Source organism: Cheilinus undulatus, linkage group 12 (genome assembly GCF_018320785.1).
Source record: "Cheilinus undulatus linkage group 12, ASM1832078v1, whole genome shotgun sequence".
In the NCBI taxonomy this organism is placed as follows: Eukaryota; Metazoa; Chordata; class Actinopteri; order Labriformes; family Labridae; genus Cheilinus; species Cheilinus undulatus.
Window position 1 is genome coordinate 13,397,263 of NC_054876.1, and position 24,612 is coordinate 13,421,874.

The following is a 24,612-nucleotide window of genomic DNA, read 5'->3' on the forward strand; positions in this document are numbered from 1 at the left end:
GGTCTCTGTTTAACAGCATGTGCTTAATATTTTCCATCCATCCCTCCATTATCTACATTGCTTATCCCGTTTGGGGTTGCAGGGGGATGGTGCCTATCACAGATGTTGTTGAGCGAGAGAAAGAGTACACCCTGGACTGGTCGCCAGTCAATCATAGGGCTGATATATAGAGACAGACAACCAGGCACTCTCACACTCTCACCTATGGCAAATTTAGAGTCCTCAATTAACCTGTCGAGCATGCGCTAACCCCTGAGCTGCTGATCAGAACTCCCCCCTCTTCATTTTGATTGGTCAGAAATAGAGATATGACATTGCCATAGGTGACTTCAATCCCTTTTTAGGTGTGCTGAAGCACCCCTTAAATTTAATCTCATCCATCCATAAATCCTAAACTAAAATAAATCCATCCTAAACTGTCTACTTTCGATGTGAAGGAAAGCAGCTCTACCTTTGAGTTTCCTCAAGATGTCCAAGTTGCTCACCCTATCTCTAAGGGTGAGCCAGCTACTAGGGGTGTAATGGTATTTGTATCCATCGTGGTTCGGGGGTCACGGGTTGGTACACGTAGTCACATGATGAATATGTCCAGACAATTAAAAAAAAAAAAAAAAACAGAAAAGAAATGTGACAAGTATTTATCCATCAATCTTGTTGGGAGCAATGCTGACAGGTGTTTGCTAACCACTATAAAACCACCAACAAAGAAGAGGAAGTAGCCAGCATATCAAAACACATGAAGAAGAAATTCTGGCTCCTGGTTCCTGCTGCAAGAGAGGCAAAGCAGCTCAGGGCACAGATCCATATTCACCATGACTGTCCGGTATAGTGCCTGCAGTACTGCTGATGCTGCACCAATCCACCTGTTAATCTCAGGGTCCATTCAACCCTCACTCATGAACAAGGCCCTGAGATACTTGAACTCCTTCATTTGAGGCAAGGACTTGGAGGTGCTGCCCCTCATCATTAATTTTAGCACCCCGGAAATGAACGAGGGCATTGCTCAAGCAGATTTTTAAAAACTGACAGGTATCTTGTAAATGTCCTTTTATTTCCCTGTTATTATTTTGAATTAGAAATACTAAGAATCCAAAAGCCACACTCGACCAGCAGGTGAGGAAATGATATAAAGCAGTGAGTTGCTGAATGTGTTATTCAGGCATTGAGCCATATAAATGTATAAAATAAATACCAGCTAAAGATAATAGCCTTTTCCTCTTTCAGGTGGTTTAAAGCTCTGAAGCGTTTGCTGACGTTTGTTAGGTTTTTAACATCCAGCTTATAGTTTATCTCAGAGCTGCATGAACTTGGTGACAGTGGGCTGCAAAGTATCCAACAGCTTTAAAACAAGTATGAAACCAAAATCATTATAGTATTCCATGTCAGGATGTAGATGAAATCATTCCATTTTTCCTCAACATAATCTAAATGATTGTGGCACAAAAAAAATCACCCTCTGTACAGTGAGAGGACATGAGCTAATGAGACACGTTTGGTTTTTTTGGACCAGTGTTGTTAACGTGTTGTGTACAGGACTTCTACTGTTCCTGCAGCCAGCCTCAGGTTGGCACTCGTGGTATTGCATTTTTACGCACTTCTGCATTGACTTTGAGGACTGCAGGTGACTTCTGCGGCCAGCCTCAAGTGGACAGTCAAGGAACTGCAGTAATCAAAATCAATGCTTCTTCAAATGAGAATACTAAAAAAGAAGGTTTTGCATTTGGATCTTTTTTATAGCTAATTTCAGGGCACAACCTGTTAGAGCAAAGAAAACTTTCTGTTCAAAGTTTACTTTTTAAAGAATAAAGGTTGTTAAGTTCATAAAACATAAGGTGCCATCTTCAGAGAATCATGAATCTGCTTTCATAATAGCCTCGCTGAGGTGCTAGAAGAGAAGTGAGAGATTTACTGAACCAATGAGAAAAAAATGATTAAAATGCAAATGATTAATAACTTGAAATCTATACCACTTTAGCCAGTTATCTTGAGATATCTAGATGATGTCAGTGCACAGGATCAATATCCTAGTGAGTATTTTGTCTATTGATTTTGGCCAGACCATTACAGAGTCAGAGAGTGACTCAATACTCTATTTGATATTTCTGACAGAATGAGGAAGATGAAAGATTGTGTGGAAGTTTGATAAGTGTAAAGCAGCAGAATGAAACGTAACAACAGTGACATACAATCACAGCAGTACAGTCTTTGGCTTATGTGCACCTTATGAGGCTGCAGCAGTTCATAAGCCTGTGACCAACTGCATTAAAATGTCAAGTAGCTGTGAAGCGTCTAATCAAGTGCATATTGTCTCTGAGTCCTGGGACATCCCAGAGCACTCTGCTCTGTCTGTGACAAATCCAAACCTCTGACATTGTTAATTAGAATCCTGACCCAGGTATTAGTTGGAGATATTCCGAAATTAATTCAGAACTTGCATGTCATGTCTCAACTTGGACGAGTTCTCTACAACTACTAAGAGCTTTGCTTCTCCCGTGGATTATTAGTAACTCTGCTGTTGCTTCACATTAGCCCATATTTCACAGGAAACAGGCGTTTGTAAACGGATTATGGTGTAACATCTGGTAAGCAGGTCAGTGCAGCTCCTTGTAAGGAGGATGACACCTGCCGTAGAAATGTGGGTGTTAGAAGCCTCATTTCGTGTAACCTGCTGTCCTACATTTTAAAATAGACTTGTCCAAGATGCAGTCACAATCTAAAATGAATCCCTCTGGAGGTTTGTGGCATGTGCACGCATGTGCAGAGCTTGTGTAAATAAATGCCATGCATCTACAGGCATTCTGCATTCAACATATTAACCTAGAAGCGTCTTTTTCTTCATTATTCCCTCTAAAAATCAGGTTTTTCTCCACCTGCCCTTGTCGAGTCCCCGTCCCTATTTCCTTCCTCTAAATCTTCCATTCAGAGATATGACTGGTTGCCATGGAAACTGCCGATGGAGGGTGCGGCTGCTGCAGCAATCTCTCAGTTAGACAGTGTTGCCAGGCAACAGGTCACATGGCGTTCCCTAGCAACAACACTACTGCAGGAACCTGCCAATCCTCTTAACCTTTCTCTTCCTCCATCCCCCCACACCTCGCTTTTTTCATCCTCTACCTCATTCCCTCCATCCCCCTGTACGTCTCCTCTGCTCTCCCTCTCCAAAACTGCTTTAAATGTTACTGGATCTTCTATTTTTTTCAAACATCCTCTTTCTCTCTTCTTGCAGATAACAGCCTCTCTCCCCCCTGGCATCAGACAAATGTCTCCTCATCTGCAACATAGGTCACTTACATAAACACAGTCTCTTTCTTTTTTTTGAGGGTGCCGCATTTAGATGCATCACACTGTATCAGACAACTTCATCATGATAACAATTCGCTGCAGACATGAAAATATGTCACCATAAAGGCTCCACCTCTTCATGCATACTAAAGAGGATCAACCTGCAATCCAATGCATGTCTATGCCTTTGCACTGAGCCCCCTAACAAATGATTTCCTAATGCAACAATGCACCCCTAATAGGTCTGCGGTATGCTGTGCAGTCTGTTTAAAGACAATATTTAAGTCTCTGCAGATTTCCATCTGCTCTATAAGATACATATATTTCTGCTGCAAACTAGCACACAGACATGTGGATCTGGTACAGCTAGTACCTTGAAAAATTTCATGTCTCTACTTCTCCAACCTGACAGACAGGGAGACATATCCTGTCACTGACTCATCAAGTGATAGACTGTGATGCTAAACCCCTAACCCTCGAGTCTCTACCTATGTTTTAATTCCTGCAGACCGACACAAAATCAATAATCTGGGGCTTGGCTGAAGGACCAGTCCACGATGTTCCAAAAGCTGTTTCAAAATCTTAGTTACACAAGTCTTCCAGTAAAACCGGCAGACTCTGTTAGTCATTAACGAAGAGTCACTGTTTACAGGTCATTTCTGAGGCCACTTGTTTTTTTACATTTATTTCGTTTGGCTATATATTTTCAGTGTATCCGCCCACTCAGGACAGCTTATTCCTCATTAAAAAGCAGTTGCCTCTTTCAGTCTGCAGCTCTAACTGCTGCCAGCTGCTTTTATGGGAGGATACAGTTGTTTATCTGTGGCTCTGCACACGAGCCCGGGGCTTTTGGCACCTCAGCTAAGCTCTGTATGAACATCATGCTGGAATTAAAGATCATGTAGATATTGAAAGGACAGATCTGTCAAAACATAGCCATATTATCAGAGCCAAATTAAAGCAGATACTTTTGACTTAATGGATTTATTGTATTAGATAGAATGCAATGCGATGAATAGTCATTTGTGATTTAAATGATCATTAAAGTCCGGCAATTCATGCGTTAAAAAGAAGCGATGTTTGACTGAAAATGTTTCTCATCTTCTGAAGTTCACCTTAAGGACTATAGCCAAGCTCTGAATTAACATGCAAACTAACAATGAGCCAAACTGTTGAGACCTGATTGGTACTCTTTTGTCCATGTTAAGCCCAGCACATGCAGAAATAGCTAGTTTGTGGGCCAAGAGATCCTGATTTAATTGTATGCCTCTGCACCAGCAACAGGCAGTGATGGTGGCATTATGTTTTCAAGTTGTCCATCCGTCCATCCGTAAACCTGTCCATGCAGGGAACTCCTCTAAACAGAATATATAAAGAAAGCTTGAGGGATTTTATTCAAACTGAGAACAAACGTCCACTCTGATTCAAGAATGACCTGATTAGATTTAGAGTTCATAGGGGAAAACTCAGGGTGATTGGGCCTCATGTTTATCCTTGGTTGCATATATCATATTTTAATAATGCATTGCAGGATTCTCTTGGAATTATATTTATGTACACCCTGATTAAATGATAAAGTGATTAGACTTTGGATGTCCTGGGTCAAAGGTCAAGGTCAGTGGGCCTCATGCTCATCCTCTGCTTTGAATACAATATCTTAAGAATGCTTTGATTTTCCTTGAGCTTTGCTCCCAACCTGGCACACCAGATAGACTGTTTCATATAACCATCAGATATAGTTTACATTAATCCAGGAAGCATTTGGAAAGGGCAGGACTTTCTCAGGAGGTGAATAGATGAACGTACTGTCTGTCTCAGTTATTACAGGCCAATCAGAGCAATAAGACAGAATTAGGGAGCAAGCGCTAGCTGTAACTTGAGCTCGAAAGACAGGCGCTGTTGTAAAAAAGGTAGAACTTGTTTGTGGATAAATCTCATGCAGTGCAAAACATCTCTGCCGAGAAAAAAGCCAAAGCTTTCATGCTCTTGTTTTGATCAAGAAATGTGGTCCATTTCTGATAAAAACTGCTGCTCTACAACAGCTACATCTGAGCTAAACACTTACCCTGCAGCTGCCTTTGTGTATGCCAGTTTACAGCGTAACTAAACCCCAACTGCAACTATCGCAAACTCATGCTGCAGAAGGACAGGAGAAGTGTGAAAAAACTGATGCTGTACTACTCACTGTAATCCCTAACAGCAATCCAGACTCACATGAATTGAGTTATCATTAATTGATAATGAAGTTTATGTACTTACTAGTAGTTTTCATCCAGTTTAATTGTAGGGAGATGGAAACCATTTAACTGTTATTTCAAGTAAACTTTAACAAGTACCATCAAAGGGCTTGGCTGCCAATTTGCTAATTCACACCACTGTCCAGAAGGTAACAAGGTAACAATGCAACACTCAAAAAAGAAAAAGAAAAGAAGCAGCTCTACTGGTGTAATGCTTTAATGTCTTCAGGTATTACAGTTTTGCACCATGAGTGAAGTTATCAACGAAGTGAAAACTTAGCCCTGTTTCTCACAATTTATAGAATGCACTTTAAGTTTTAGGTAAACTTTGAATACTTTTTACATTCCACCCAAATTTTTGGGGTGGAATGTAAAGTTACCACTTTTGAAGTTACCCACTTGGTTAGAGAAGTTCTCTCTGTATGGAGGAACAGTAATAAGACAGGGCTGGTGTACTGAGCATGATGGGAAAAATACTTGATTCAGTTTCCCCTTTTTGAAGCAACTTGAAGTCACAAAAAGTTCAACTACCCTGAGTGGTATGAATGATCAAAATTAAAATATGTGAAAGATTTAAGTGAAAATTACAATGGATGGGAAAAGTAAGTTAACTTAAGATAAATTAAAATTGCTAAGTACCTGCTACTTAACAAATACTTTCAGTTAGACTCAAATGTAAGCCCACAATACTTAAAAGCCTTTTGTGAATGCAACACACAATATGTAGTTTACTTAACTGAGGTCAAAACGTTACTTTACTTACTTTTTTAAGGCAATGTGTTTGCATGTTTTTTTAAAGTAAGGTTTACTATTAGGATTTTACAGTGTAGCGACATCCAAGCTAATTGCTACAACTAAGCTCCCACCTTATTCTCCTCAAATGACGCTGATTGGTCAGGCCATTTCTTAGACCTGGCAGAGTCGTTCCAGATTGGAGCTTTGCAAGACGGATCTGCATGATAGTATGGGATCTAGCCAATCCATCTGCTTTGCAAGGTTGCAAATGTCTACTCTGGCTGCAGAACAGACTAAATTCATGTCAGAGGTGCAAGGTGAAAAGCATCCTAGCTCTTCTTCACCCCTGTAGTTTCACTGTGCAGCAGTTGTACACCTCATGGATACATAGAACCACCAGGCGATAGTTCTAGCTCTATTTGGAAACACAATACTAGATGTCACAGCACTTTTTATCGTAATGCTAAGCTAAACTAGCTGGCTCAATTTTTTTTCAGTGTACAAAAAATTCTGGCCTATACAATAGTTAAGCTCAACTCATTCAGTTTTGCTGTAACTATAATCTTCTCTAAAAAGCTCACAAAATATTTTCTATGATGCCATGATCCTGTGGTAGTTTGTGCCCTCTTATCTTTAGTATGAACCTTTTTTTCCCCTTTTCATATTCGTATAATTTCTACAGCCTACCTTAGTTATTTACAAACCTGTGTTGACTCTCATTGCCTGTGAGCAATAAGCTTGACTTTAGTCACAAGTGCAACAAGGACAAGATCATAAACAGTCTGGTATCTTGGCTTCCCACTCATTAGGTTCCTGACACTCAATGCAATCAAGAGGTTCAGATTAAATGTGTCTATTGTGGTGGGCGAGGACTAGACCACCTCATCTTAGAAAACCATGTTTGACAGAATACATGAATTATATGAGAATTGCTTTAACAAAGGCAAACCAGTTAACCCTAAGAAAAGAAACTTTAGCACAAGTGACCTGAACACCTGCTACTTTTGCTACGTTCAGACAGTAAGATCAGTAAACTGATGCTCAGTTTCAAATGTAGATGACAAAAACTATAACCAAAAGAGTTAAATCAGTTTTCCTTTTTATAGCTGTTTGTTTTCTTTGCCCCCCAAAAATCTTAATGTTGACATTCCTTTTTTGTCTTCTTTGACTGAAAGACTTTTACTCACCAGCAGCGCTGGACACAGTGGGCCAGTTTTGGACGAGCATCCCCTGAGCTCCCTGCATCACAGAGGACTCCTCCATGTGGACTGAGCTGAAAGTAAGAACACATGCAGCACTCAGTGACACATATCAGATCAAATACTCAACAACCCTTAAAAATTAACACTTAAATCCCCTTTCTTCTGTTCGAACAGATTGTCTTGATCATGTCTACATGCCTGAATGCTTTTGGGTATAATTGGCTGATTATGTATTTGTGTTAATGAGCAGCTGAACACAAACACCTTGAGAGCGATCCAGTGCAATTGTTGTTATACAGGCTGATTTTTGCAGTGCTGCAAAGCTACAGGGTGAGTCCTCATTCAAACTCAACATTTATGCTGCATTATCTACACATGTATCCATATATAAAGTCTACTTCTTTGTTTCATTTAAATGGAAAACACATTAAGTAATATGCAGACTTTTGTTGCTTTCCTGATGTTTTTCATCTGTTAATATACCTTAAATGTGTTTTGTTTGCATATTCAGTTGGAATACATAACCTATTTTAAGAAATTAATTTTCCAAGTATTTTCAGCTGATCTTGTTACATAATTATATATTAATGATGGGTAAAAAAATGTAGGACACTTGCAACCCTCCAAATGGAAAATATTAAAAATTCACAGTACAAGCACAACATAGACTCTGGATGGCCCCAAAGTGGAGTTCTTCAAGTTTCACGAACCCACACATAACCCCCCAGGGAAACCACATTTTGTCCTTTTTACTGCTCTGTTTTTAAACAAATACGAAGTAACATGTTTTTAGTGAACTTTGGGGGTGGTGGAGGGCATCTTTGACTAAATATAGACATAGACAGGCTAGCTGTCCCCTCTTTTTCAGTCCGTATGCTACATTAACAATACTGACTGGTGGCAGTACCTCCACAGTGAATTTTGTGTCAAAAATAAAAGAATAAATGTATTACTACATGTTCGTTCGTTTCTTCTAGTCATTGTCTTGCTGGAAAAAAAAGATATTCTCTTAAACCATAGTTCCCTTGCAGACTGAATAAGACTGTCCTCCAGGATTTTCCTTTTTTGAAACATGCCAGGGACAGCTGCTGAAAAGCATCCCCACAGTATGATGCTGCTACCACTGTGCTTCACAGTGGGGATGGTGTGTTTGTGGTGATGGGCAAGCTTTGGTGTTCACCAAACACAGCACCTTGTCTGATGGCAAAAAAGCACAATTTTGGTCTCTTCAGACCAAAGAACTTTATTGAAATTGAACATGGAGTCTCCCACGTGCCTTTTGGCGAACTGTAGTTGAGATTTAATCTGAGCTTTTTTTCAACAGTGGCTTTCTCTTTGACACTCTTTCATAAAACTTTGGCTAGTGAAGAACACAGGCAGCAGTTGTTGTATGTAGATTCTATCCAATCTCAGCAGCTGAAGCTTGCAACTCCTTCAGAGTAGTCATAAGGTGTCTTGGTGGCATCTCCAGTCTCCTTCTTGCACGATCACTCAGTTTGTGAGGACGTCCTGATCTAGGCACATTTACACATGTGCCATATTCCCTCCATTTCTTGATGATGGATTTAACCAAACTCTGGGATGTTCAGTGCCTTGGATATTTTCAGTGTGGTATTTTTAGTATGATGGTATGATATAGTACTTGAAGTGTTCTTATGACTTCATGGTGTAATGGTAGCCAGGAATACTGATGAACCAGTGACTGGACCTTCCAGACAAAGGTCTCTTTATACTACAATCACTAGAGACACCGTCACTGCACTCAGGTGATCCCCATTTCACTTATTGTGAGACTACTAGCACCAGTTGACCTCTGATGAATTAGGTCACTCACTTGAAAAGGGTGACTGTTTATGCAAGCACTTATTTTACCTTATATATTTTTGTTTTGTTGACATAATTTTGATGAAATGTTTTCACCCTGATATTAAAGAGGTTCTTTTTTTGTCAAAAAGCAAAATTTTGATTGATGATTGATTTATAAAAATCAATAAAAGGGTAAAATATCCAATGGGGTGAATACTTTTTACAGGCACTGTCTACCTAATAATTTTAGGTAGGTGCTGTAACAGCCCTGACCTAACAACACAGACTCCACTCAACCTCTATATGGATGCTGCCGTATCTGATAAAACCTACACAAATATATTATGAAGCAATGACTTTCTAGAACGAACAAAAAAGAGTGAAGTCCATCTTCCACTGGGTTTGTTGTTCTCAGCTCTGTGTTCACACTGACAGAGCTTTTTCATATGTCCCTCAGAGGTTCAAACATGTTTTATAGCTACAAGTCTTTTTCCACCTGATCCCCTTCCTCTACAACTCCTGGCCCTGCCACCATGAGGGGAAGAGAGACAGTCTCTCAGTGGTTCCACATGTAGTGGAATAATGGTGCAGTTTTGTCAACTCAAGGAAAACCAATGGGACGTCCAAACTGAAGAAATACTAGTATTACATACTTAGTCCTGCAAATGGAGAAGCTGCACGCAGGAGACAGTGGAAGTATGTCCAGAGGAAAGCTTTGTTTTGGTTCAAGAGACTGGTGCTAACAGGAAATCTACTGGATATCTACACAGACAGTCACATACAGTATATCTTTATTTCAATCCTGAAAGCAGTACTCCATCGATCAGTCTTGGTTGTCCAGCATACAGGATTAGATTACGAACTGGGCTATTTTGAGGCCAAGAGAATTCCTTCAACTTTTCATGTCCCCAAGCCACCTTACATCGCTTTATGGTCCAGTTCTTTAGTTCAAATGTTCATTGTAGAGGTTTTCAATGCTGAACAAGGATCAGCTATGGCACCTGACCCCATACATAATGATGAGTGTTTCATGCATCTCATATTGTGACAATATTTTGTCAGAATCTGCATTACATTTTCTGCAGTCTCAGTTCCAGTTGCTCTTCTGTACTGGACTATGAATTGGACCATGCTGGCTAGCTTCTCCTCCTTATGTACACCAATGAGACTTGATTGTCCACGACCCTGTTGCTGGTTCACCAGTTTTCCTACCTTCAACCACTTTAAGTGCAAACTTTGATCACTAAACAAGAGCTGATGAATTTGTAGATGTTCTGATTTGAAGTGGCGTTGGACTTTTTTGCTGTCTGTCATTTTTAAAGAGTCGTAAAAGTCTGTCATACTGCCCCTTTATTGCGATTTTCAGTTTGTTTTTCTAAGGAGGCTATCACTGAATAAGTTGCTCCTCAAACTGCTGATTTCCTGTTGGGGCACCAGTGGTGTATTGTTTAGTTTGCATGCATGTGCGGAGTGTGTAGTCCTTGAAGTTAGCACCCTGGGATCAAACCAGACATGCAGCTCCCATTTTACAAGCTTATCCATGTCCCCATCCATCAAATAAAGGCAAAAAATGCCCCATAATAAATTAACTCAATCACTGTGTTGGGTCCAGCAGAAGTATGCTAGCACCACTAGCTCATTAAAGGCATGCATTAGCTTTAGCCTGTGTAAGGGATATTTTAGTACAGTCTCTGAGCAGCTGAAGTGGGATAGTTTTAGACATGGCAGTTGTTTTGACCAAACATAACTAACATTCAAAAAAGGTTTACTGTGGGGAAAAGCCACGAGGCTGGTATCTTTACTTAAGCTGGGTACAACTGAATGGTGTCAGCCATTAGCTTTCTTGACTTGCTGCATTTCTACCTAGATACACTGTATGGACAAAGTTATTTGGCCACATCTGTTAATTATTGAATTCAGGTGTTTCAATCAGACCCATTGCCACAGGTGAAAAAATACCAAGCACCTAGCTGTGCAGACTCCATTTGCAAACATGTGTGATGCAAAATAGGTCATCCTGAAGAGCTCATTGACTTCAGTCGTGGTACTGTGATGGATGCCACCTTTGCTATAAGATGGTTTGGGAACTTTCAGCTCTTCTGGATATTCTACAGTCAACTGTAATTGATATTATTGGAAAGTGGAAGCATTTAGGAACAACAGCAACAGCATATCAAGACATTTTTGACAATGCTATGCCATGCTATGCTACAGTGCACAAAAAAGGACTATAAATAATTGGTTTGATGAGTCCTATGTGGAAGAATTTAACTGGCCTGCACAAAGCCCTGACCTCAACCATATCAAGCCAGGCCTTCTTGTCCAACATCAGTTCCTGATTTCAAAACTGTTCTACAGAATGAATGGGCAAAAATTCCAATAGAAACACTTCAAAATCTTGTGGAAAGCTTTCCAAGAAGAATGGAGGCTGTTATAGCTGCAAAAGGGGAGCCAACTTGATATTAAAGTGCATTTATATGAATACAATTTCATTACAGTCCCTGCTGATGTAATGACCAGGTGGCTGAATACTTTTGTCCACATGGTGTAGGTGTTTTATTAGGGTGTTAAAAGAAAATTACACTAATGTGGCTAGTTAATGAGGCTAAAGAAATAAAAACCAAGCTTTTTCTCAGAAGCATAGCACTACTTAGGAAATATAACCACCCAGGGTTATTAAATCATCTACATGGAGTGAGAATCTATTAAATGTTGGAAGAATTACACAAAACCAAGCGCATGGATAGAGTTTCCACCCTAGGCTGGAATATTTCCTCCCATACATTTATAATGTATATGGAGCTAGATGTATAGGAGACCCTACCCAGACTGGAGCCTCTGCAATGCAGCACATCCAGAATCTCTCTCAAACTGCAACACATTTATTCTGTTGAACAGGGATTTTTCATGAATATAAAATGTTCCGTGTATATTTTCAGCCGTGAGCGTTTTCTAGCTTTTACATATGAAATGGAGCTGTCTCAATATGTGAGAATAAGACACTGAAAGAGCTCAAGTTCTCTTACTCTGACTGACTGGCTACACCAGGAATGTGGGTCAGTACTGTTGGTACCATGGCACTGTGTGTAAGTGTGTGTAAGTGTGATACATTACAGTATGCGTGTGTTGGGGCTAAGAGTTAATATGAGCCTGTGAAGTGTGTCTGTGTGTGTTACAAGCTCTGGCATTCCAGAGATGGCAGCGGTAAATTGCAACGATGATTTATGTTAATCCATGTCATGTTACAGTGACTTGATGACATGATGCACATTATGATACCCTCCACACCATAGAAATTAACACTAATATCCAATTAAATCAAACTTAGACACAGGGCAAAATGAGTGGTAAGCATTTGAATTACAGAGATTCAGCGCAAATGATAAACATGAAGAGGTGAAAGTCATTACTCCTAGATGTTTCAGCTATTTCAGTCCCAAGTCTGAACAGATCACTGAAGAATTAAAAGTGACAAATGCAGACACAAAAACGACTACATTCCAGTTGTTTTCACATCCTCCTAATTTCAGTATTCCCTGATTTGCAGTAATGAGATTGCTTACAAGTGTAGTGCTTTATTAATCTGACAAAGAAGGGAATACTCAAATATCTTACGCACAAATTTTAATTTATACCCCAGATACACTTTTAACCCAAATCTTAGAAACCTGCTCATTATAGTAGTAAGACACAACCCATAAACAAATGCTTTTTGCGATGTAATTAGGCCTTGGTTTTGTGTAATTGCAAAATTTTGTTAAACCAAACATAGTGTGTCTTAATCTCAATCTCTAATTGGGATTTGGTCAAGCAATGAAGTCTTACGGAGCTGTATCTTCAAAACAGTGCATGAAACTACTAGTGAATTAACAAGTGTGACTGCAGACTAAAATGTCCTGCTGTCTGTGTTCTCTGCTCATCCTCTCATTGTTAGAAAAAAAACACACAAACACGCAGAAGCTCACACATATGTGCATGCTGGGCAGTCGTACATGCAGATGCTGATGCATGTGTGCATCTGATAATCTGAGAAAGGTCATAGTCAGCTCATTTGTCCTTCACGCTTCCTGCTTAAAGACTGTAACTGGGGGGAGCGACGCTCAGAATGTAGATGACCTATATAGTATTACACTGCAGAGGAGGAGTGCTGTGGAGCCGCTGATGGGAGCTGGAAAAAAAAAGGTTTTTCCCCAAAGGAAGAGGACGGGGGTTGGGGGTTCAGACAGATGCTGAGGGGACAATAACATCTAATCTAATAATAGCAGGAATTTGCAGGATTATGTTGAGGTGCCTTTTTAATTTGCTGATATCGACCGTCTGATTTGTCAATAAATATTTTTCTTAGATATGCATTGCAGCTGCGTCATTGTAAAAATGTGAACTTTGCTTAACTTTATTGTAGTCAGAAAGGGTTATGACAGATTGAGCAGGATAAATAGGAACAACTTTTTCCACATGATCGTAAGTTGCAAAAGAGTTAAAGATGGAAAGTGCTTACCTCTGCACCCCTGCCCTCAAAGATGCAGAATATCGCCAGTCAGCATTCGGGGCTTTCGGCTGAGCGAGCAAGAGGTAAAGAGAGAGAGAGAGAGAGGAGGGGAGGGGAGGGGAGAGAAAAGAGAGAGAGAGAGTTTAGTTTGATCTCATACTGTGCAGATCCAGGCTGGGCCATGGTTTCATCAATTAATCATGATACACATCCCAGCTCTGGACGTGAGAGGAACACTGCAATCGTCCCCCCTTTCTCTCTCCCACACATGCATGCATATTGATATCCACCCACAGTCACAGACACAGAAGGACTTTAAAAAGGCCATGAACTGATCGCCATATTGATGAGTTTTGGGACACTGTCTCTCCATCGCTGTATAAAAGTGAGAGCTGGGAGAGTGAAGCCCTCTCCCTGAGTGCTTGGCTGTTTGGACAAACCTCTGTGTTTGTGAGGAGCTTCAGTAAATCTGTCTGCTCATGATGAACCCAGGCTGTGCGCCCGGCCCTCCCAGGCAGGCCTCTTGCTAGATTACGACCTCTCAAAACCAATAAGCAAGAGCTATTACAACAGAGCAACCACATCCGTGTCCTGGTCTCCACTGGTCAATTGTAGAGAGAGTTCATACGCAAGTATGGTGTTAGAAATGTGTAGGACTGAGCATTGAAATGAATCATCAATACTATTGGACAAACAATCACTCTATGGTCTGGTAATGACTCATTTTATTGCCTTTAATCATTCTTACTTGGACATTTACTCAATTCTGATTGACTGTTCAGTATCTCTTACTCATACAGCTCAACAGCACAGTTCCAGAAGTAAAAAACCCATTCATTTTTTTCCAGAGCGGATTTGATTGTTAGCCATAATGTCAAGTAGGAAGACTGTGCACAGCTAAGTTGCACTTTTGGCCAAATTTAGAATTAGAAAAATAAAGTTTATTCTTATCCTTACTCGTTCACATCTCTCCTTTCATCCATTCCTCTCTCTTCCCACTCTGATGATCCACTGGCCATGGATGTTCACTCCTTTAGTTACTCAACTCATCAAATGCTGCCACAACCTCATTTGACCAGTCGTCTACATGCCATATTTTAAATCTGTCACTCTTTTTTCCACAGCCAGCCAATCATTTTAGTGCAGATGCCACAACCCTCCTCCACCCCAGCTACCTCCATTCAGTTAATCAGCATCTAGTCCAGATCTCCACAGGTCTTCTGCTAATCTCATCCTGCATAACGCAGTCTCCTCTTCCAGGCCACCTCATTGGTTCTTGCTCCAGCTTCTCAGAAGTCTACTCATCTGATCCTGCATAGGTGGGTATCCTATTCCTGCCGCTTGCCTCACTACCCCTTCAAGTACATAAAATCATCATTGATGCACATTTCTCAAATTTTTATCATTCTGCAACAGCCAACACCATAAAGACACTTCTTCATCAAAATAAGGTGGTTGACTCGATGTGTCTGTGTTTGTGTATGTTTCTGTCAACTTTTAACCAACCAGATGCAATAAAAGATAAAAGAAAAGGGCTTGGTGCAATCCAAAGGGAGAGAGAGAGAGAGGGGAAAAATGCAGCTATACAAATTAGAGTAACCAGTAACCATAAATTCCTTATAAATACAGACTGTATCCAGTTCTCTGAACGAAAGAGCCGGACTTCCCGTTTCTAGTCTCCTAACTGGCCCCGGCATCTATTTTAGATGAAATTCCACCATCAACAATCTAAGGCAGCGGTAGCCTGCATAAAAGAAGTGCATGTGCACTACCCAGGTTTCAAAAACATTCCTACATCCGAGCTAACAGCTACTGCAGGCCCTGGATATACAGGAAAAGCCCACCGTAGTTATTGAAAAACCATGCCGAAACAGACCGGGAGTAGAGCAAAAACATCTTTTCTGTCACAGAAAGCTTTCAGTGTTGCTCCCTGCCCTTGTTTTAATAAAGACACGTTGTCGAGTTCAGACAAAACAGCCACCATGGCTTAGTCTGAGCTAATCGCTCCACTAGCAAGCCTTGTATACAAGCACTCGCAACAACTAACCCTTTCCCCTTTAACCATCAGATACTCATGCAGAAGAAGGTCGGCAGAAGAACGAAAACATCTTTCTCAACGTGAAAAGCCTTAAGGGTTGTTTTTATTCTTTATTTTACACAGAACAGGTTCCAGTTCTAGTAAAATGGGCGCAATGCTAAAGCTATATCCGAGGTATTTACAGCAGCGGAGGCAGCCATTAGAGGGCTTTCAGTACAACTAAACCCAACTCTATATGGTGTGGCTCTGAAAGTGAAAGTACCATCCCTTCTCAGTCAGTCACTCATTCACTCACTCAGACACAGACAGAGCCATCTGTAGAGCTGACCTCAGCAGTCAGCCAAAAATTGTATTGGTTACCACACACTTGAGGATTAGTTAGACAATAGTCATTTACGACAAGGCTCCACTCAGTATCGCAAATCTGGCCTCAAATCAGGCTTAAAAGCATGTAGTGTGCAGCTAACTTTAGTCTGGTCTTTCTGATGGGAAAATAGTTGTCACTAAACATTTTAGTCAGAGTTTTAGTCACCGGAATTAACACTGATGCACTCAGATAAAAATGCATTTGATGCTTGATGGGCTTGTAAAGAAAATTATCTTTGTATCATCACATGCAGAACAAAAACAATGAGAGACTATACATTTCTATGCAGGTTGTTTAATTAAAGACAACTTAAACTTCTTTACAATGAAGTGAAATTCAATTCAAAGCAAATTTGGACAATGTGGAATCATAATCTCACTGTCATTTTGTAGCAGTTTATTAAAGGTTAGACCTCCTCTTTTTGCCATTTAGTTCTACCTTTCTTTCATCAAAAATTAACAAACAACACTTTCCCAAAAATATTCTCCAAGAAAAGTAAAATTACTGACATTTTAAAAACTACTCAGAGTATTGCAACTAGGTGCTACCACATGAAGGCTTTTGCCATTAACAGGCTAACAGAATTAGCATTGCTAGTTTTAAACTTAGAAATTATCTGTTTTGCTGTTTTTTAGTTAAGAAATTATAATAGTTCCTCGGCATCTCTTTAGTTTGTAATACTTAAGCTTTCATTGGTCAGTCAGTTGGCCAATGGGCAGTAGTGGTGATAAAATTTATTGGAAAAACAAAGGACCAGGACCTATGGGCTGCCAGTGTAGGTGGTAGAAGTGGGAAACTTGAAACAAACCAATAAGAGAGAAACCTCAGGTCAATTGACTGGCAAAGGTTTAAGGACTAAGATTCACTTTTCATTTGTCTGCTTCCCCAGACACCAGAAAGTCTGACTTAGAAATAGACCTGTGTGTTTCCAAACAGAAACAGACCGCTGATAGATGTTGACAGACAACCAAAGTCTTTAAACATCTTCTAAGTCTTTTAAATTCAATTTTACCCACTAATTTGCAGGGGTTGAAAGTAACTAACTACATTTACTCTAAGTATTACAATTAAACAGCTTCTTTGGTTGCTTGTACTATTTTTTAGTGCATTTTGAAATCAGTACTCGTACTTCTACATAAGAAGGTTTTAAGCAGAGTGACTGTAATTTTACTTGAGTACTATACTCTTGTACCTTTTCCTCCAGTACCGCAGAACGAGACCCAAAACAGCGAATGACTGTTGAGGTTTTTTTGCTCTGTTTCTGGTGGATTGTTTTTGATGTGAGACACGTTTGCATCATGAGTGAAGTTATCCGCTGACTTAGAGTTACCACCTGTGACTTTAGGTGTCCCTAAGGGACGTATAGTGACAGTTCTTCAGCATTGTCTTGCCATGAGACTGACTCTGATTTGTTCTTACCAGAGGAGATCCACCTTACACTCTGCACTCAGCTCTGTCTACTTTGAATTAATATAGAGGTGTGGCTTTACCTGAGAAACCTCATGGACATCTGTTCTCTTGTTGTTTTTGCCAATAAGGAAAGATCATATTTTACCTTACGACTCAGTATCTAACAGTACTCAGTACTCGAGCAGACTTATAGACCAGTACTTTTACTTCTACTTAAATGAATTTTAAGGAGAGCAACTATATTTTTTCCACCTCTGCTAATTTGTAAATATTTTCAGTGAAACCCTTCAATATCGATATGCGATTTGTAAAGTTAAACCTAGAACTGTTATATTTATATGTATTGTGATACTATAATCTGTTTTTTTCTGTTATTGTTTAAAATATATCATATATAATCTCTTTGTATGTTGCTTTGGTAATGCTAACCCATGTTCTCCATGCCAATAAAGCAAAGTGAATTGAAATTAACTAAAATGACTGACAGACAACCAGGTACATTATCCTTTTTATCTAATAAATCTGTACTTAACAAGTTTAAGTAGACTTTCATCTCTGGGTGTTGTAAGAGCAGTGATCTTTATGCCCATAGTAGCAAACCCCTAATGAATGCCAGTTAAAGTCATTTGTTACTTTCCACCCCTGCATTAATGTGAGCAGCTTTCTGATTTGTGCATTGTCTGCCTACTCTTTGAAAAGTATCAATTCTATTTCTGCAGCAGTTACAATAAAGTTATGCATCTTAATTCTGCAACAGGAGACACTGGATGATCTCTGTAATCAGTTGAATACAAAAGTGCAGTTGCTGGCTTTTTCACGGGGTCATAATTAATTGGGTGAATTGTTGCAAAACAGATATCTGCAAATATGCAATATGTATCCCTGATATTTGGATGTTTCTTAGGAACTGGATGTAAGCATTTATAGCCAATTGAATCTCTAAATAGAATTAGTTTTATTCTAATAGTGTTTACATTTTTAGCCTTTGACTTTCATTTTTAAGGCTGCTCATTTGCTTGTGAGGAAAGTTCGATTTTGCCAGTCATTGTGATTGGAAGAAGTTCAAAAAGCCATATGCATAATATGATTTTGAGTGAGCTATTGTTGTCTAGTCATGAATCATTCCTGACTCTTTTTGAAGAGGTCCTGCATCTATGCACTTAATCATAATAATTGAAAACATCTGTGTGACAGCAAATGCTCAAATGTGACAGCATTATGTCAGATTTAACCTTGGACCCCGAGAGCTAAATGACTAAAGCTGTCCCGAACCTGCTCAGCAGAGGCAAGCGTTCCAGATAAAGATGGCACATTATGTTCCTGCATTCAGTTCAGAGGGGAGTATTTTCTGCTGGTAGACCCAGTAAACCTAATTTGCCGGGCTGAGGGACAGAGGCTGGAGGTTAATTCAATCTGAGAGGATACACTTGTCTTGGTACTGGAAGAGGTTTTTCTCATAACTAATGTTCTGGCGACTGGCAGCTGATAATGAAGATGATGCATGCAGACATAATCTCTAAACTGTGGGGGCCTTTCCTTAACAAAACAGTGTTTACAGTGGCATCATTCCTTTAATTGAACCACAGATGCTGCTCATGTCTTGGGCATAAAAGCAGGATTTTTGTCTGTAAAATTCTGCAGCAGGGCCAGAAAACAGCATTATTTCTGGATTTTTACCTCTATATTTATATCGTTTTAGTTGCCAGATTGGTGTTTTTGCATTACTTCAAGGGAATCATTGAAAACTTGTGACATTAAGGCCTGGCAGGCAGTTTCATACCATATTTTTATGGCATGCACGAGTTAAGAACATAGTATCATTTCAGCGTTATCCACCATTCCTCACAGAGACTACAACCTTTAAGACCCCAGTTACAGGCAACATCAACTCCTCCTGCAGGGCCTTTGATCAAGTCAGTTAACCCCAAGTGCTCCAGTGTAACAGTTTTACTCACGCAGACTCAGACACACCACCCACCCACCCACACCCGAGTTAAACCCACTCGCACGAAGAATGAGCAAGTAGTGAAGTCTGCATGACCTGTTCTTAATGTAGATGTGATGACAACCCTCAAAGTGAAACACAAATCTCTGAATCATCAGAAATAACACAGGAGCCTGAAAAGCATCAGACCTGACACTAATGCAGAGTGAGTGCTGAGCTGGGCTGGGCTCAGTGACTGACTGCACGGTACAAGTGGGAACTGAACAACGAGAGATGAGGCCTGCGAGGATTCAATTCAGTGCAGGGAGGGATCAAACTTGGCGTAAAGAGATATCATCACCCTGCGGCACCAACAAAGCGCTAGAAAAAGTCATGACAGCAGTGGAAACTTTGGCACTGACCTCAAAAGAATCATGATTTTTATGTAGTGATCATTTGGAAGCAGCTGAAGCTTCATTAAAACCCAGCAACACGATGATTCATGACCTTCCAGTGATGTGTAGAAAGGTAAGCAATGAAAAAATAATGACCCACCTCTGGGCAGATTTGCAGTGAGGCATCAGGCATACTCAGTCTGCGTACAAATCCACTTCCACTGGTGAAGAAGCGGTCAGCACCGCTGCCCCAGGTGCCACTGATGGGACGTCCTGTGTTGTAGAACATGAACGTGTCACTGCCAGAGGTGGCGGTCAGGCAGGTCTTGTAGCAGTAAGTCTTTGTTAGGGAGCCGTTCCCTCGTACTTCAATGTAGTGAGGCTCCACTTTAAGGTCTCTCCGGAGCACCACATTGTTATTAGGTTGTGCCCCGGCCCCAGCTGCGCCCGCCCCACCGGCACTTACGCTGCTGCTCCCGCCATCTGGAGGGGGCTTCTGTGACCCACAACAAGGGGAGCAGGACCCAGGCTGGGTACAGTAGGCATGACAGCGAACGATGGCCAACACCACCACAGTGACCAGGAAAACAAAAGTGGTGGCACTCAAAGCCACAATCAGGTAGAGGGTCACGTTAGAGAAGAGCAGCGTGCTGTGAGGTCTGATGATCCTCTTGGGGTCAGGAGCTACTTTGGGTGGAACCTCCATGACGGCTACGTTGATGGTGGCGGTGGAGGAGAGGGCAGGCTGCCCGTGATCCTTTACCAGAACAGTCATAGTGAAGGAGGTGGAGTTGTCCTCCATGATCCTTCTTGTGGTCCTGATCTCACCGGTGTGCTCGTGCACTTTGAACAAGTCCAGGTCAGTGGCCGTCTCCAGCACATAAACCAGCCAGGCATTTGGACCTGCATCTGCATCATAGGCTACAACTTTGGTCACCAAGGCACCAGGCTCTGTGTTCTTTAGTACTGTTTCCAATGAACGCGTGCCGTTGCCGGGAGGGTTGACTATCAATGGAGCGTGGTCATTCTGATCCATTATGTAGATGTAGACAGTGGCGACCCGGCTGAGCGGGGGAATGCCCCCATCTTGGGCTTTGACCTGGAAGTGAAACTCTCTCAGTGATTCATAGTCGAAGGCTCTAAGGGCGTAAGCCTCGCCTGTATCGGCCTTCACAGACACATAGGAAGTGACAGGGATGCCATGGTTGTTGTCATTGAGAACTGTGTAGGTGATGCGAGCGTTTTCTTTAATGTCTGCATCTTGAGCTTTCACAGTACACAAAGAGGCCCCTGGGGCATTGTTCTCCGTCACATAGACAGTGTAAGAGGTCTGCTCAAACCTCGGCGGGTTGTCGTTTACATCGGCCACATCCACCTGTATGGTCTTCTGGGAGGAAAGGGGAGGGTTCCCTCCATCCGTGGCACTCAGAGTGACATTGTAGGCATCGGTGGTCTCGCGGTCCAGGAAGGCTGAGGTAACCAGAGTGTAATAATTTCTGAATGACTTGATCTTGAAAGGAAGGCCTGCTGGGATCTCTAAGCTCACCTGCTTGTTAGCGCCAGAGTCTCGATCAGTGACGCTAATGAGGGCCACAACTGTGTCTGCACGGGCGTCCTCTCTCACAGGGCTCGACAGAGATGACAGCACTATCTGAGGGACGTTGTCATTCACATCCACCACCTCTACCACCACCTTACAGTGTGCCGCCACCGCCCCAGGGCCCTTGTCCATCGCCTGAATGTACATCTCATAGGAGTTGGTTTCTTCATAATCAACATTGCTCCTCACTCTGATCTCTCCTGTGTTTGTGTCCATGCTGAACATCTGCCTCACTCTCTCTGGAGTGTAGCTGCTGAAAGAGTAATAAACCTCCCCATTGGTGCCCTCATCCAGATCAGTAGCATTCAATTTAATTACCAGAGTGTCTTTGGGTGAATTCTCCAGCAGTTTCACCTTGTACACTGAGCTGTCGAACATGGGGATATTGTCATTTGAGTCCAGGACCCGGATATTGATTCTGGCCGTGCCCGTTTTCTCTGGCGTTCCCCCATCCACGGCACTCAGAATTAATTGGTGGTAAGGCGTCTGCTCTCGATCAATGGGCTTTTTGAGCACGAGCTCGATGTGCTTTGTATTGAGGGAGGGTTTGTTGGACACCAGCGCGAAATGGTCGTTCGTGCTCAGCTGATACATGCGCACAGAATTGGACCCAATGTCTGGGTCTTGCGCGTTTTCAATGGGGTAACGAGACCCCGGCAAAGCAGATTCTGTGATCTCCAGTTGGTACTCCTCTCTGGGGAACTGCGGCGCATTATCATTGGCGTCCACAATCTCCACCTCGACATGGTGCACCTCAGTGGGGTTTTCGACCAGCACCTCCAGATTAATAAGGCAGGTGCTGGATAGATCACACAGTGCCTCCCTGTCAATCCTGTCATTGACGAGTAATTTCCCATTTTTAGGGTTGACAATCACGTAGCGTTTGCCGCTGTTGGAGGTTACCTTAATTTTTCGGGTGGAGAGCTTTCGAATATCCAGCCCCAAGTCATGCGCCAGATCACCAACCAGTGCCCCATTTTCGAGTTCTTCCGTGATAGAATATCGTAACTGTCCAAACGAAAGGCCACAAAATAAGGAAAATATCACAAAATAAAAAGGCACATTATTCCCTATCCGGTTGCATATCCCCGCCACAGCCATTGCAAGCTCATAGGATCCGCAGACGGATTAAACGCAGCCTTCCGCCTTTTTAGCTTGCAGTATCTTGCATCCCAGCACCTCATTAAGGTGGGCTAATTGGTCTCCCGGTAATGAAACAGAAGCGGCTCATCCATGGCGTTACCCGGTTCAGGTGAATCCTCTCCAGCGCACCCATATTTCCTTTGTCCGTGATGCGCTTTTTTTTTTTGTCTCCAATGCGCGCTGCTGACGGGTGTGTTTGCCTGCCGCTGGAGCTGTGAGATCCGTCAAGTCTGACGAAATCAAACACGATAGCACCGGATGTAGAGTGTGAACCTTTTCAAAATAAAATCAGTGAACGTGTTCCCTGAGTTTCCTTTGATATCAGCCTGCTAATCCAAAGAAAAGACAACAAGGAACGACTGAAAATGCACATGCGCACTAGGGTTACAACTTAAAGATGAAATGCAGACGTTTGATTCAAATATTGCCACTATCTCTCGTGCTCTTTTCATGCTTTGCAAGTTTTTGACTTTGTGCAATGATCCTCAGTGAATAAACAATCTAACACTTGCTTTTTTAGCGCAAAACTTTCACTTCATTTAGTTTCTTCCTTATTTAAAGCATTCTGCGCGTGTAGGAAGGTTTTATCAAATATGTAAGAGCGTTTTATTCCCTTTTCACCTCAAAGGTGGTTTACTCTGAAAGCTTGCCCGGAAGTTGTACGTCTAACTATAGCTGCCTTGACCTCAGAGGGACAGTATCCCACCCTAGCGCGCACTCAGGCTTCAGCTCTCCTCTCTACTGTGGCGCAGCTCCCCTCCTCCTCCTCCTCCTCTTTCTCCTCCCCACCCATTTCTCTCATCCCTCCATGTCGGTGTCGGGGTCTGGGAGCTAACAGACGACCAACACATGAATGCACCCCCCCAATCTAAACCCCATACTATAAATATACATGTAGACTAATCTGCAGCACCAGTCATTCATTATCAAAAAATCAGAGCACTGGAGCAGCACGTGGCTGAAAAATCACGTCAGAAGCACTGAAATGGAAAATTTAACCCCAATATGTATATAACCCTCGTTATTTACTGGTGATAAATATGTCAGGACTCTTGTTGCGCCTTATGGCAAGGTCAGTGTCAATCTGCTAAATCCTGTGCGCCACGTCTCTCCACGGAATACAAGACAAAAGAAACAACGCCGCCACACATGCAGACACATGTAAGAGCTCATGTTTTGTCTCTTTGTCTGCGCTGGAATCCTAAAGGATGGATAATTCGCCGGTAGCGATTCCGCGGCGCAGCCCCACCGCACGGCGAGCATTTGGGCAAGGAGCAGGAGAATGAAAGCTTCGCACTGACAATCACAAGCTTCCCTCCACATGGATCACTGTCAGTGGTAGACCCCGGACTGTCAGGTCACATAATCGTATTTGAGATGCCCGTGGTGGACCCCACAAAGCAGGAGGCTCATGTTCTGTCTATAGGCCATAGCAGCCTGTGTTTCCCGAGGAGACGCATGATATAGGGTTATATATAGGCATGGAGACAAGGCGGCTGACAGCGTGTTGAATGCAACCTAGAAAATTAAAAATAAACACTCACGCTTGGTGTGATAGAGGGACTGTTCCCCTTTGTCTCAGCAGCATCCAGTCCTTTGTTTTCTTTTTTCAATGCTTATATTTTAAGTTAAAACAAATGCAACAGAACCCTATCTGTTATATTGATTATTGTCCAGGAATTCTCTCCAGACTTAATTTAAAATAACACAAAATAAAATAAGGCAAACAAGCTCTTTATTGAGTTCTCTTTGTAGGCTCTCCCAGGTGGAAGATTGACCACAGATGTAAATGTGTGACATGCAAACATAACCTAAGGGTCTCACTAAAAATGAAGGGAGGGTGAAACCCCAGAAAGCTCAGGGGTTTGCTTTCTTGTGCTAAATTTAAAGATGTGGACATCTGCTGACAAAACACGGGCTTCAGCAGAACAAAATGCTGCTCTGATGTTCTGTGATTTCTGTAGTTTTGTTAACACAAGATGGC

The 24,612-nt window shown here is 41.7% G+C and overlaps 1 protein-coding gene across 1 annotated transcript in view; it reads right to left on the reverse strand.

Annotated features, from left to right (window-relative positions):
- Positions 1 to 22,822, reverse strand: part of pcdh2ac (protocadherin 2 alpha c) — a 32,477-nt gene extending 9,655 nt beyond the window's left edge. The window contains exons 1-3 of the mRNA XM_041802092.1: positions 20,046 to 22,822; positions 13,761 to 13,819; positions 7,442 to 7,527 (exon numbers count right to left, since the gene is read on the reverse strand). Of these exons, the coding sequence (XP_041658026.1) occupies positions 7,442 to 7,527; positions 13,761 to 13,819; positions 20,046 to 22,586 (2,686 nt within the window). The 5' untranslated portion in view covers positions 22,587 to 22,822. The remainder of the gene's footprint in view (positions 1 to 7,441; positions 7,528 to 13,760; positions 13,820 to 20,045) is intronic.
- Between the last annotated feature and the right edge of the window lie 1,790 nt (positions 22,823 to 24,612).